Source organism: Bison bison, unplaced genomic scaffold (genome assembly GCF_000754665.1).
Source record: "Bison bison bison isolate TAMUID 2011002044 unplaced genomic scaffold, Bison_UMD1.0 scf7180017864341, whole genome shotgun sequence".
Taxonomy (NCBI): Eukaryota; Metazoa; Chordata; class Mammalia; order Artiodactyla; family Bovidae; genus Bison; species Bison bison.
Window position 1 is genome coordinate 6,457,630 of NW_011494913.1, and position 13,710 is coordinate 6,471,339.

The 13,710-nt window shown below is 42.4% G+C and overlaps 1 protein-coding gene and 1 long non-coding RNA gene across 8 annotated transcripts in view; one reads left to right on the forward strand and one right to left on the reverse strand.

Moving 5' to 3' along the window:
• Positions 1-803: 803 nt before the first annotated feature.
• LOC104999021 lies at positions 804-2,042 on the reverse strand. The gene is made up of 2 exons (XR_826535.1): positions 1,863-2,042; positions 804-1,567 (listed from the first exon to the last, which is right to left on the reverse strand). It is a non-coding gene; the product is annotated as an uncharacterized LOC104999021 (long non-coding RNA).
• Positions 2,043-2,070: 28 nt separating this feature from the next.
• FAM21A (family with sequence similarity 21, member A) overlaps positions 2,071-13,710 on the forward strand; it is a 45,308-nt gene continuing 33,668 nt past the window's right edge. For 6 of the 7 annotated variants that reach the window (XM_010854452.1, XM_010854457.1, XM_010854458.1 and 3 more), the window contains exons 1-6: positions 2,071-2,184; positions 2,270-2,392; positions 3,166-3,330; positions 8,934-8,996; positions 10,838-11,011; positions 13,224-13,317. In XM_010854452.1, the coding sequence (XP_010852754.1) occupies positions 2,182-2,184; positions 2,270-2,392; positions 3,166-3,330; positions 8,934-8,996; positions 10,838-11,011; positions 13,224-13,317 (622 nt within the window). In that variant the 5' untranslated portion in view covers positions 2,071-2,181. The remainder of the gene's footprint in view (positions 2,185-2,269; positions 2,393-3,165; positions 3,331-8,933; positions 8,997-10,837; positions 11,012-13,223; positions 13,318-13,710) is intronic. The other variant, XM_010854456.1, reaches the window with a different exon arrangement.

Below are 13,710 nucleotides of genomic sequence, written 5' to 3' on the forward strand. Positions count from 1 at the left end.
CTTGTTTACTGCTTTGTCTAAGTCACTTAACCTCTCTGTGCCTCTTATTTCCTCAACTATGATGCAAGCATCAGAGTACCTGCTTCACACAGTCATTGTGAGAATTAAATGAAGTAGTATGTATAAAGTAGTAAATTCTTAGTACTTCAAACATGTTATATATTATTATACATGAGACATTATAAAACATAATATAATGTGATACTCTATGATGAATATTTGGGAAAAGTGTGACGGTGTTAGTTGCTCAGTCATGTCCGACTCTTCCGGACATGGACTGCAGCCCACCAGGCTCCCCTGTCATGGAATTCTCCAGGCACGAATAGTGGGGTGGGTGACCATTCCCTTCTCCAGGGGATCGTCCCAATCCAGAGATGGAACCAGGCTCTCCCGCATTACAGGCAGATTGCTTATTCTCTGAACCACCAGGGAAGCCTGGATATTTGTGCAAACTTGTAGAAAATAACTGAGGTGGTGGTGATGGTTTAGTCACTAAGTTGTATCTGACTCTTGTGACCTCATGGACTGTAGCCTCCCAGACTCCCCCTCCATGGGATTTTCCAGGCTGGAATATTGGAGAAGGTTACCATTTCCTTCCCCAGGGGATCTTCCCAATCAGGGATAGAACCCGGGTCTCCTGCATTGCAGGCAGATTCTTTAGGAACTGAGCTAGGAGGTAAGCCCCACCCAAATAACTGAGGAGGGGCACTCAAAACTATCCTTGGGGTAATCAGGGAAGTCTTCGCTCAAGGCAAACACAAAACATAGGGCAAGAGTTTGATAAACAAAGGGCATAGAAAACACGGGAAGAGCTACGTTTAATGCTTACAGTATGGCAGGCACCCTGGTACTTCACAAATACCACATTTACCACATTTAACACCACATTCCTGAAAGACAGGTAACTGACAAGGATTAAATAACTTGCCCATGGGCACATAGGAATGGAAAGAAATTGGAATCTTCATTTTAAAAGGTAAGTTGGTCTGGCAGAAGAAGGTCTCTGCAGATGGACCTTCGGGGAAGTGTGAGGCAGAGCAGCTGAATCACTGAGCGCTCCTGGGAAGCCGGGAAAGCTGAGAATGGATTCACAGGCAGGGGTCAGATTACCAATGGATTTTGCCTGTCATACGAGAAATTTGGACTTGAATCTGAGGGCATTGCCTATGGAGTAAAGGATTTAGGGAGTAAAGGATTTTAAGGAGGCCCTACCCAGTGAGTTGAAACCGCGCATGTCCTTAAAAGCAGGAGGATAACGAGATAGATTAATCTCCAGTAAATCTGGGTTTCTGTGTGCTGATCCAGTGACAGTAAGCGGAGATGTAGCAAGGAAGAGGCGCAGCAGCCGCGAGCTCTTCTGCACACATCTCCGGACGTTTAAAGCTCTTTGGATGGGTTTTCCAAGATCCTTTTGGCTCCCCTCTGAACACATCTGGTTCCCTGCGTACTTCCGGACTAATTACGCGCCTGCCACTCGGGCCCTTCAGCTGAAGCTCAACTTGACTCATGCACCCCTTCAGCGCCCCCTGGCTTCCGCAGTCTTCCTGTTTTGTTTTGTTTTTCTTTTCTAAAGTGAAACAGATTAAAAAAATTATTAAAGTATAGTTGACTTACAGTGTTTTAATTTCTGCTGTACACCAGAGTGAGGGTTATACACATATACATTCTTTTTCATATTCTTTTCCATTACGAGTTACCACAGGATATTGAATATAGTTTCCTAGGACCGCGTCGTTTATCCGTTAAATCTGTAATAGTTTGCATCTGCTAACCCCAAACTCCCAATCCATTCCTCCCCTGACCCCCTACCCCTTTGACAACCACCAGTTTGTTCTCTACATTTGCGACTCTGTTTCACATACAGTTCATTTGTGTCGTTTCACATACAGTTTCTGCATGTAAGTGATATCATATATCTGCCTTTCTCCTTTTCTCTTAGCTCCTTCTGTGGGATCATCGCTAGATCCATGCACGTGACTCACACGCAGCCAGCTGGCGCAGCCTCCCTTCGGCGGCACGCCCCACATCCGGTCACGTGAGGGGCAGGTCACGGGGCGCTCTGGTCACGTGAGGCTGGTCACGTGCCAGGGCCGCACTGCTGGGGGCTAGGCTTCCGGAGACTTTGGGGGCTCGGCGGGTGCGGTCCTGCGGCTTCGGAGCCCACCAAACTGCACAGCCGGGATGGTGAGGGCGGCGCTCTGGGTTGGGGCTGGGCCGCGTCCGCCGCCTCCCCGGAGCTCAGCCCCTCTTCTCGTCCTTCCCGCTGCAGATGAACCGGACCACCCCCGACCAGGAGCGAGCGCCGGCGTCCGAGCCCGTGTGGGAGCGTCCCTGGTCGGTGGAGGAGATCCGCAGGAGCAGCCAGAGCTGGTCGCTGGCGGCCGACGCGGGCGTGAGAGGCCGGACCCGGGACGGGAGGGGAGGGCGGGCCGTCTGGGGGTGATGCGCGGCCTGCGAGCGGAGGACATCAGTCCCAGCCCCTCTCCACCCAGTCGATCCCGCTCTGTCTCTCGTGGACTAAATAACATCCCTTCTTGCTCTCGAAAACTTCCTGGTGGCAGTCCTCAGGCACTTGGGCGGATGCCGGCCGGTTGACTTACTGCCGCCCATCGCAGGGTGGTCTCTTCCTTGTTTGGTTTTTTCAGCCAGGCGCCAGCTCCATCCTGAGAGTTAGGCTTCCACCACGCCGCAGGCTTACAGTGGCGCCTCATAGGCGACTCCCTGTTGAGACCTGGACTGAGTGGGGTGGGAGACAAACCAGTATATGAATATCGTTGAGTAAGACACCTTACGCCTGGGGCCCGACAAGCTCAGAGCCGTGATTCCAAAGTCCCATTTGCGTAGGAGTTTTGGATGAGTAGTGCTTTGTTATTTTGCCTCTCGTCTGTGATCCCTGAAGAATGACAACCAAACAGCACTTTAAAATTTCTCCGGAGACGAGACAGGAAGTGTCCATTGACTCACTGCCACTGTTCTGACGAGCTTTCTCAATGGTTTTCTGTGCTGCTTGGTCTTGGTACTGTCAAAAGCAGCATCTCTTTCCCATTCCAGCACGCACACACACCAAGGTGAAAGGAAGTGGCTGCTTCTCTGTTTTGATGTGCAGAATAGATGCGTGTAATAGACGCATATTGATACTACTGTATGTGTTTCTTTTTTAAATAGCTACTACAGTTTCTACAGGAATTTTCACAGCAGACTATCTCTAGGACTCATGAAATCAAGAAACAGGTGGATGGACTAATTCGGGAGACTAAAGCCACAGATTGCCGCCTGCATAATGTCTTCAATGAGTTCCTTATGCTGTCTAATACCCAGTTCATTGAAAACGTGAGTTACTTAGTGACATCCGATTTTTAAACAAATAATACTGTTAGAAGGAGCAGTAGTCATTGATATTAAGTGACCTATTGTTAGGTTCTCTTAAATTTTGGTGTAAGTAGTACTTCTTGGTAATTGATGTTCCCTCCCTTTTTATTAGTAAAGTTTACCTGTTTTTTCAAGCCTTTGAGAAAACCTAATGATAAAAATTTCCTGATATTCCAATGTTTTCATCCATTGTTAATTCTGGAGTTGTCAGCAGTTTTGGTGAATTGCATGGCCCTCCAACAAGCCTTGTTATCTTCTATAAGGAAAGCCATACACCTGGTCTGGTCCTCTGGCACCAGCATGTTATTAATTGTATGCATTATGTTCTGTTAAGTTATATTAAAAGCATGTGTGTGTCTACTTGGACTATTCTGAACTAATGCTTTGTTATGCTGGCTGAAGCTGTGTCATAAAATCAACTCTAAACAGATTGTTGCACTTTAACCCAAGTGCAATTTTGTCGGTTTATCAAGTTTCAAAGTTTTAGATTCTAGGAACACGTAGATAAACTAGAGTCCCCTCTTAGAGAACATCACAATTTTCTGTAATAGTGTTATTCCAGAATAAAAAAGAATAAAATGTGGCTGGAGCTCCATGACTGTAGGGGAGATTATTCTAGAAGATGGAGAGGAAGCTTAGTTAAGCTGACCTGTGTTTCTCATAGAGTGACTAACTTTCTAAGTATCAGTGTTAGTTATACTGTGAAAAGAGGATTATTAAATTAGGCTATCTCCTGAGACTGTTAGATACAAAGTAATAAAAATGATTTTGAAAATTGCAAGATTATACAAAGATTTAGGATTGTTAAGAGGAGACTAAATATTGTCCTGCAGATATCTTACACAGCATGTTTGTACATTTTTAGTAACTGAGGTTGAAATGCCACTACTGGGCTTTTGGGGGAACCTGTGTGTAAAATAAAGATCTGAATAAAGGTTTTAAATATCTCTTTGCCTGTAACTTAAGATATAGCCAATCTTCTAGTTAAATCTGTAATCATTTTCTGGTCATTTTCACAGAACGTCCGTGCTTGGTCCTGAGCATGTTCCTGTTGGGAGAGGCAGTCTACAGGACTCTCGTCTCCGCTTTAGTAGTGTGTGTGTGGTCCTATTAGTTTTTCATCGCGCTGAATCCTGTGTCCTTTTAACTATATCTGTTGCTCTCATTCTGTACCTTTCTCGCTGGATCAGGTGCTTAGCTCTTCTCAGCAGTCAGCCTTGCAGCCCTAGAGTGGGCAAGGAGTAGAATTGGGAACCTTCTTTTGTACCTGGTGTGCCTGTAGCACATTGATACTGGCTTGGTCCTGACTGGCACTTTGGGGGAAACGGGCATTATAAGCTTCTTTCTCTGAATAATAACCGTCAGGTCTTCTCTTTCCCCAGCTCTTCTTTTCTTTCCAAGTTTTCTTAGATTCTGAGTTTCTGATAATCTAATTTTTGTGGGAGGTTTTTTTTTTACTTTTGTTTTTGTTGGTTATTTTTTGGTAATAGTTCATGATTTCTGTTCGCTCCTTGGATTCCCTACATCCATCTCTCTGTCTCCTTTGTCTTGTGCTTCTTCCGCTTCCAGTCTGCGGCCAAATTTCGCTCTAGATGTGCTTGTGGCCACTGCCAAGTCGAACTGGTTTCCAGACTTCCTTGTAATGCCACGTGTTACATGTTTTTTCCATTTGTGGTAGAGCGTCATGTTGTTAAAAGGATGGCTAATGCTTAATAAAACTGGAGGAATCTACCTGCTGATAATACATTTGGCAGTGATTTGGCTTTGCAAATGTTTTCTTCAAACCCTGACATCAGGACTCATGTATTACAATTCGGTCTTAAATGATGGTGCTATTTGGTTTCATGGTAGTTTATTGGAAAAATACACAAAGTAATAGGTTTTTAGGTTTTAGTAACTGACCTCAGAGGCAGCTAGTAGATTGCAAACTGCATTATAGAGTTAGTGAAACTGAAAAGCAATCAAGACTTTTTAGGGCAAGAAAAATCAGTACCTTTAGTAAAGGCTCACGAGGGGACTCTGAAGGGGGAGAAATGCTGATTAGCAGTGGCCAGTGCATCAGTGCCTTATTGGTAGGGAATACAGTTCTTGCAGCTTCATTAATCTGTTCCTTTAGGAATTTTGTCCTGAAACCTTGAGTGACCTAATTAACGACTTCTTTCATAGCACTTCCTATGACTGTAATTCTACATCTATCGATATGGTTTGATGTGTTAAACTTCTCTACTAAATCAAGCCCCACATTTTTACTAAGTGTTATGTTCTTTGGGTTCACCGTGAACCTGATACATAGAGACTCAGTGAATATTTGCATGAATTAATGAGAGATCATAAAAGTAAAGAGGACCATGGCTGTGTATAATGTGGGAGGAAATCTCAGCCCCTTGTCAGATTTTTCTCTTAATTCCTCACCTTCACCTCTTACCTCATCTCCCCAAATGAGGAAAAGATTCTTCAAGTAGAAATATCAAAGATATTTGACAGTTGTGTGAATGGCTACCTGATTTTAAAATGATTGAGCAACCCATGAAGCTGTGAGTTCAGTCTGAAGGGTGAGGTGAGTCAGCATTGTTTACCTGCTTGTGAACTGAGTACTTGAGACGCGTGGTCCTGCCCACCCTTAAAAGCCCCCACGGGTTTTGTGTGCTTGCTGGCTGGTTTCCCAGATGCCATGTTGGCTTTCTGAAGCCTGCTGATGTCTCGTGAGGTGTTTTTAATGACAGGCAAGAGGAAAAGGAGGGTATTGATGCTGTTCAGACCTAAGCTTGAAGCTCAGTCTTTTAAGTTAAATGGTCTTGCTGTTTAAAGTCTGAAGTGACCTTGGCAGCTGTCTTGTCTTAAAGTCTCAATTTTAAGATTTATTTGCCATTTTTTGTTCATGCCTTTGAAAATTACTCCCCTAATTTCTTGTCTTTGTAGAATGATTTTTTTTTAATATGGAAAAAGAAACAGCATATGAAATTTCAGATACTAAAGAAGAGCCTCTCAAGATTTTGACATGTATATTCCAAATTCATTCCCATGCAGACATTGGACTTTAAGTTTTTCCCTTTGTTGTTGTAAGAATAATGGACACTTATAGTAGGAGAGATAAATATGTATAAAAAGTATTAAAATGTGAAAAAATTTAAGCTACAGAAGTCAACTATAATTCTACCACCCCAAATTAACCAGCCACTCAACACGTTGGCATATTTTTTTCTAATCATATGTATGTGCATAACTTTAACCTTGTCTATATGTATGTATTTGCAGCCTGCCTTTTTCTTCATGTTAGCATATTATTTTATAAGCATTTTAACACATCTGTAAGATTTACTGAACTTAATTTCTGTTTCTATTTCATTTTATGGCTACCATTATTTAACAATCCCCCATACAAAACTTTTTAAGATAAAATATTTTGTGTATGTAGGAAAGAACAGATAATAACCACAAATGCTAATAATGTGCACTGCCTTATATTAACAGATGTTAATATTTTTTTCCTCAGCTGTAAATACTTTGGGTGTGGGCTCGTTTGTTTTGCCGTCTCTTTACTCTTCTTACGTGGAGAGTATGTATATAGTCTTTGGGCGTGTATCGGTACGTGTGTGTAGTATGAGCTGGGGGTCTCCTTTGTTTCTTTTCCATATAAGGTAACTTTTATCGTGTAGGTCTTTCCCTCAGTGACATACATGTGACTGTGTGTTCTTGTAAATATAAATAGGCTCACGTGGGACTGTGCGTCTGCCTCTTACCTCTGTCTTTTATTATCTTTATCTGCTGTAGTAAGTGTCACAATCCTAAATACCAGAGATTTCTAGTAAGACTTAATAGGGCAAATCTCTGTGACTTCTCTTTATTCATAATTTTCATAGTTATCCTTGGCTTTTTTACTTCTGTGAATTTGAGGATTATCTTGCTAATTTCCCCAGAAAAGTCTACTAGTATTTTGATTGGAATTGCAGAGAGTTACAGATTTGGTGTTTGTGATTTTGAATGTAAATCTGATGCCATGAGCATCTGACTGCTTGTATTTATTTTTCTTGGAACCAAATTTCAAGAAGTAGAATTCTTGGGTTGGAATATGTGAACATTTAAAAATAACACCGTTTAATCAGATTGACCTTGGGTTAGAAGATATGAACATTTGAAAATAACATTGTCTAATCAGATTGATAGTTATTTTGAAAAGATGGGCGACCTCATTCCATTGCTGGCGAAGGTCCGGGAAGTGGGCACTGGGGTGTGTTGCCATGGCAGTGAGAGTTGTTCCACACTGAGATCTAGAAGAAGCTCTGAAGAGTAAACCAGAGTTTTGTCCTTTGGCTTCGCAATCCTGTTTTTGAGAAGCCTGTAGAAATAAATGATCCATGGCCTAAGAACTTAGTACATATTTACAGTAGCTGGTTTGCACTAGCAAAAACTGGAAATGTCCTTAATGTTCTGTAATAGAGAATTCTTGAACTAACTATAGTCAACTTCATACCATAAAATATTATGTAGATATAAAAACAATTGAGTCAAATCTATATGCGTTGACCTAGAAAGTGGTTTATGAGAATATCAAGTGAAAAAGTGGGGCAGAAGGATACGTGTCATATGAATGCAGTTTTGTTTCAAAGCTGGAAGGGCAGAAAACTGAATGTGTGCCTATATCCGTATAAATTTGTGTAAGAGCCTTGGGAAACAAAGAGGAGCGCACACCAAACTTAATTATTCTGAGGATGAGGTTGGAGGCAGGGATGGAATTATTTTTAAATATATCTCTTCTGCAACTATCTTTATATTGACATTTTAATTTTATTTGACATAGGGTTTACACACTATAAAATACACCCTTTTAAAAGTATAGAAGGCAGTAGATGTTAGTGTGTTCTTAGAGTTTTGTGACCATTACTAGTGTCTAATTCTAGAGCATTCTCATCACTGCACTATTTATAATGAGAATGTTTTGCTTTGGGAGTTTAGGCGACAATAAATAGTTAAAAAAAATGACAATGAGTTGCCAGAACGATGGCTCTGTATTAGAAAAGAGAAGCCGCCTGCCCAAGCTGTGTGGGCGAGTCCCACGACCGGTCTTCTGACACATCATTGGTGGGCTTGGCCTGTTTTCTTATAGATGAGGTAATAAAAATGTATCAACCATTCTAAGCAACAGGATAAAGGTAACTTAGCTTCATGGTTTCTACTGTATAAATGTGAAAGCTCTTACACCTGGTGGGTAAGTTTTGCCACTTGACACGCTCAGAGCCGCACGTCGAGGGCCTGCGCCGGTGCTCTGCCAGCGTTGGGTTAGATTAAACGAGAACATGTGAACTCTGGTTTCTTGTTAATTTTGTGACCGTGGTCAACCATGAGATTGAAGGTTTTGTTTTGTTTTCATGTTTCCTAGTCTTTTGTGTCTTTTCTTTAAACTTAATTTTGGGCAAGTTGTCTACTCTTCTCTGCTTGGCCTCAGCCATTTCTTGAATCATCATTTCTTCTTGTCTTTGTCTTTTTAAATTGTGTATTGAGTTCTTGCAGCGTGATTGATTCCAAACGCTGTCTTGACTAAGGCTGAACCTTGCTTCCGTGTTTAGCGTGTGTACGACGAGGAGGTGGAGGAGCCGGTGCTCAGGACTGAGGCGGAACAGCCAGAACAGGTACTTGCTTCGAATTACTCTTCTCTTGGGCTCCTTTAGAGAAGAAAAGTAGTGATTTATGATGCGGCTGCTGGAGGGAGAGTGGGGCAGGGAGATGGACTTTGGGAGAAATGGGAGAAGCTGGTTTTGACAGCTCAGCAATTGAACTTGTTTGTTTCTGAAATTCATTGTATTAAGAAATGTGTAGATTAAGTTCCTGATTGCTGGCTTAAGAGTAGAGCAGAGGTGGGTAGAGATTTTCTGTAAAGGACCAGGTAAGAAATATTTTGTTTGCTGGCTGCATTGATTTCTATCCTTTGCTTCTTTTTCTTCTTTTCTTCCTCTCTTTTCCCTTCCCCTTCCTCCTTTAAAAATGTAAAAACCTTTTTTACCTTGAGGGTTACTAAAAAAAAAAACCAAAACGGGCCATACTGGGCAGTAGGTGGTGAGTTCTCTGAAGATTGTGTATCCCTGTCATTTCAGGACTGTGCTGCTGCTTATTACTACCAGTTTAAGAATGAAAGTAAGAAGAAAGCCATGCTACTTGTCACTTATGAACGTGTAGACTAAGAAAGGGTACTAGCAACCAGCTACAGTTTTGCCTGTTTCTAGCCTTTAAAAATTTATTAAAAACATTTTATTTTTAATAGATTTGCTAAACTGTTTTAAGTGTAGTAATATCTGGTTAGACCAAGTCAAGATTCAGTTTAAAGTGATAGCTATTTAGTGAATTGTCTTTAAAAAATCCACAAGCATGTTTTTGCACACTTGGTACCATGTTAGCTGTTTAACTTAGAATCAAATGTACCAGAGTGCAAAAAAGACGCAGCCAAAACGAAAAAGTGAATTAGAAGACTTCTGCACTTGGGGTAGAAGTATCAAGCACTCCTCAGGTTTTCCCTTGGCTTTCAAAGCAGCAGTGTATGGGAACTTGCAGGGTCCAGTGCTCAAGACGCCACCGACCCAGGGTAGGGGCGCGGGTTGGGGAACGAAGATCCCACGTGGTGTGTCAGAAAAAGGGAAAACTGTATGGTTTGTTTCTGTAATTATATGTCAGCTTACAGAATATTTGTGAGGAGAGGAAATGACACTAAATATCTTCTGCAATACTTCCTACAACTGATGACACAGTTGAGTGTGTGAGCACTGCTGTCACAGGAAGTGGAGATGGGTGGGATATTTTCAGCAGGTTGGTGTTGTGTACAAAGTTTTGTCGAGGTGGGGGGCATTGTTCCAGGGTAACGTACAGGATAGGTTAGAGATGAAACCGACTCTCTCTTGGTTTGAAACAAGTTTATAAACTGTAATCGTCCAGTTATTTTTTTAACTGTAATTGAAAAATAACGACTCTGCCTGGAGTATTTTCTTCTAAGTCTTAACCTCCGAAATTGTCCTAAGGACCATTAACCAAGGTTAGTGGGTACAGTCATGGCCAAGCTAAAACCCTAGGCCCTTTGTTCCTTCAGAAGCAGGGAGGGAAGGTGCCCTTGATGTCTGGTGATGTGCCGTTCATTGTTCTCGGGCGCTTTTACATGGTCTACAGAGGCTGCTCCATCACCCCGTTGTGCTTTTGTTTTTGTGAATGATGAACCTGGAGTTCCAGAACCTTCTGTAGTTTGGTGCGTGTTCAGTGCATAGACACATTTGGGACTTAACACTCCAAAGTCTGTGCTGAGGCATTCAGCAAAATCTTTGACTTTCGACATTTTAACGTTGTAAATGATTAAGAACAACATTTTTAATTAAGTTTTTTTGGTTTTGTTTGTTTTTGAGCATGAGTCTAGGCTTCAGTGAACATTCCCAGTGTTTTATTAGGGTGGTATCAATATACTGGAGATCTTACTAAAAATTACTTTTTCTAGGAAAAGACCCGGGAACAGAAAGAAGTAGATCTGATTCCTAAAGTCCAGGAGGCCGTGAACTACGGTTTACAGGTGTTGGACAGTGCGTTTGAGCAACTAGATATAAAAGCGGGAAACTCAGACTCTGAAGAAGATGATGCTAATGAGCGGCTGGAATTGATCCTTGAGCCAAAGGTAAAGACACTCAACTGCAATACTCACTGTTACACCTGTTGTGATCTGGGTCCTTGGGCGCAGAATTGTTAAGATGGGGCCTTCAGCTGTAAGAAGTGACGGTGCCACTTAGTGCTCTCATGTTGACTCCATCAGTCAGAGGGTGCTGTTCAGGAGCATCGATTGAGCACTTACTGGGTACTAGCGTGCCAAGTTGGGGGAGTACAGAGATGCAGGGCTTCATTCCTACTCTCAAGATGCTTGTCATAACCATACCAGATGGCCAGAGAAAGGCGGCAGTTACAAAAGTCACCACCATAGATGTTTTGACTTCTGCCTGGAGAAAGTAGGGTGAAGATGAGATTTGAATTGGGTTTCGAAGGATGAGGAGGCTCATGAGAGGCAGGGGTTGTTGGGAAATGGACATTCTGTAGCTTGCACAAAGAGGGACCTCAGAAGTGTTAAAAGACATGTGGGTTGTTCCAGGTTTTAGCCAGTATGAATAAAACCGCTGTGAGTGTTCATGAAGAGATTACTGGCCTGGCAGGTACTTACTGCTTTACTGTTACTTTGTCTCAGGTTGGCTCAGTAGTAAACACAAGAGGTCGCCTTACTGATTTTGAGAGTCCTTGTGACACAGCAGTGCTTTGTGAATTGGCGCATGCTGCAAAACCAGTCTCTTCTGATCGTGTATTCACCGCACGTTTCTCTTCCAGTTAGAGCTAACCCTGCCGAGCTGGGGCTGGTCCTTTAACCCTGATACGCTGTCGTCGTCTTACTTTTTCACTGTAGGGATTTAGCAGCAGGGCTTCCCTGGTGGCTCACGCAGTAAAGAATCTGCCTGCAGTGCAGGAGACCAGGGTTCAGTCCCTGGGTTGGGAAGATCCCCTGAAGGAGGGCATGGTCACCCACTCCAGTATTCTTGCCTGGAGAATTCGTGGACAGACCTGGTGGGCTACAGTCCATGGAGTTGCAATGAATTGGACACGACTGAGTGACTAACTCACACAGCAGACCTTGGGAAATGTATTGCCTGGGTCACATTTCCTCCTTGCAAGTCTCTCACCAGTTTTTCTGTTACAGAAAGGCATGGGAACAAGCCTTCTGAGTCACTGAACAGTCAGCCCAATTAGCACTTTGATTTCTTTGCACTAAATTAGTTTTTGCTGTATCTTTGACCTTTACATGAACCTTCCCAAACTTTCTGTCATTTTCCAAGGACAGAACTGTTCTCTTCTTTTCCCAGTGTCTTTTTAATAGGGAAGAGTTGTTAAAGCCAAAGGACCATGCCTCCAGGGTGGAGTGCTTTCTTGGCTCTAAATTTTTGATGTTTGTAATGGCCTGAAATGGAAGAATCTCTAACATGTACCTGGAGATAGTCTACTTCATTTTATTCTGTTGTTTGATCTTCTGATCTTTTACCAACTTCACTTCTCTAAATTCTACCACGTGAACCTCTGAGGGGCATTATTATTATTTTCTTTGGGTTTTTTTTTCCCCCTCCCTCTCCTAGATAGGTTCTTATCAGTCTGTTGGAAACATTCCTTGAGTTAATTATGTTGACCGTGGACACTTGCCCTGTAGGTGGCTGGCAGTCCTCGGTAAGTAGCCGTCTCTCTCTGTCCAGCCCACGCCTTCTGCCTGTGCTCCTGCCTCTGCCTGACGCAGCGTGGAGGCGGCCTACTCCATTCCCTCCCTTAGTGCCTTCTGCCTGTTTGTCCACACACCCCACTACCCACTGACTATTTGTGTTATTTCCTCCGTGTGCTTCTCCACATTTAGCACTTCGTTCTCAAGGGTCGTTGATTGGTTGATTTTTGTTCACCAAGTTGCTTTTCAGGGGAGGAAGATAGGTCACCATCATCAAAGCTTGTCAGGATTTCCAGTTTCTTTCCTTGGTCCTCCTCCTTTGGGGCATGTTGCTATGAAGTTGTGCCCCTTTCTTTGTTCAGTTACTGCTGGTAAACTTTTTACAAGCCTTTGCCATTTTTGTTAATATAATTAGGCACTTGAGAAGGGAAAGTCTTTATGAATCAGCTTTACTTTTCTATCTTTACCTAGGATTTAACTTTTTTAAAATTAGTGATTGAAAAAAAAATCCTGCTGTGTTTCTTATCCTCTTTTATTATGTAACTTTTTTGGGGTAGTCAGATGGAAGAGGATGCCAAATGGAATACCTAATTTGATTTTCAGCTTAAGTATTTAACTGCCTGTTCCCTTCCATTGTTCACAGGATCTGTACATTGACCGCCCTTTACCTTATTTAATTGGGTCAAAGCTGTTCATGGAGCAGGAAGATGTTGGTCTTGGAGAGCTTTCTAGTGAAGGTACACTTTTGCACTGCATACTTTTGTTGCTTTTAACATTTATAGCTTAACTTTTTATTTAAAAATAATTTCAAACTTCACTTTAAAGTCTTAAAGTTGTAAGACTAGGACACGGAACTCTCACATGCCCTTTACCCAGGTTTCCATTTGTGAATACTTCGCCATATTCGTGTATCATTCTCCCTCTCTATATATAGTATTACTTTCTCCTGAACCTACTTAGGAGACGTCATGCCGCCTTACTCACGTATATGGTTGGCAGTTCATCTCCATGGGTTTTGCATCTATGTATTTAACCAACTTGGATAGAAAATATTTGGGAATAAAAAATTACAGAAAGTCCTAAAAGCAAATAGCTGCCATGCTGCACAGGCAACTGTTTACATAGCGGTG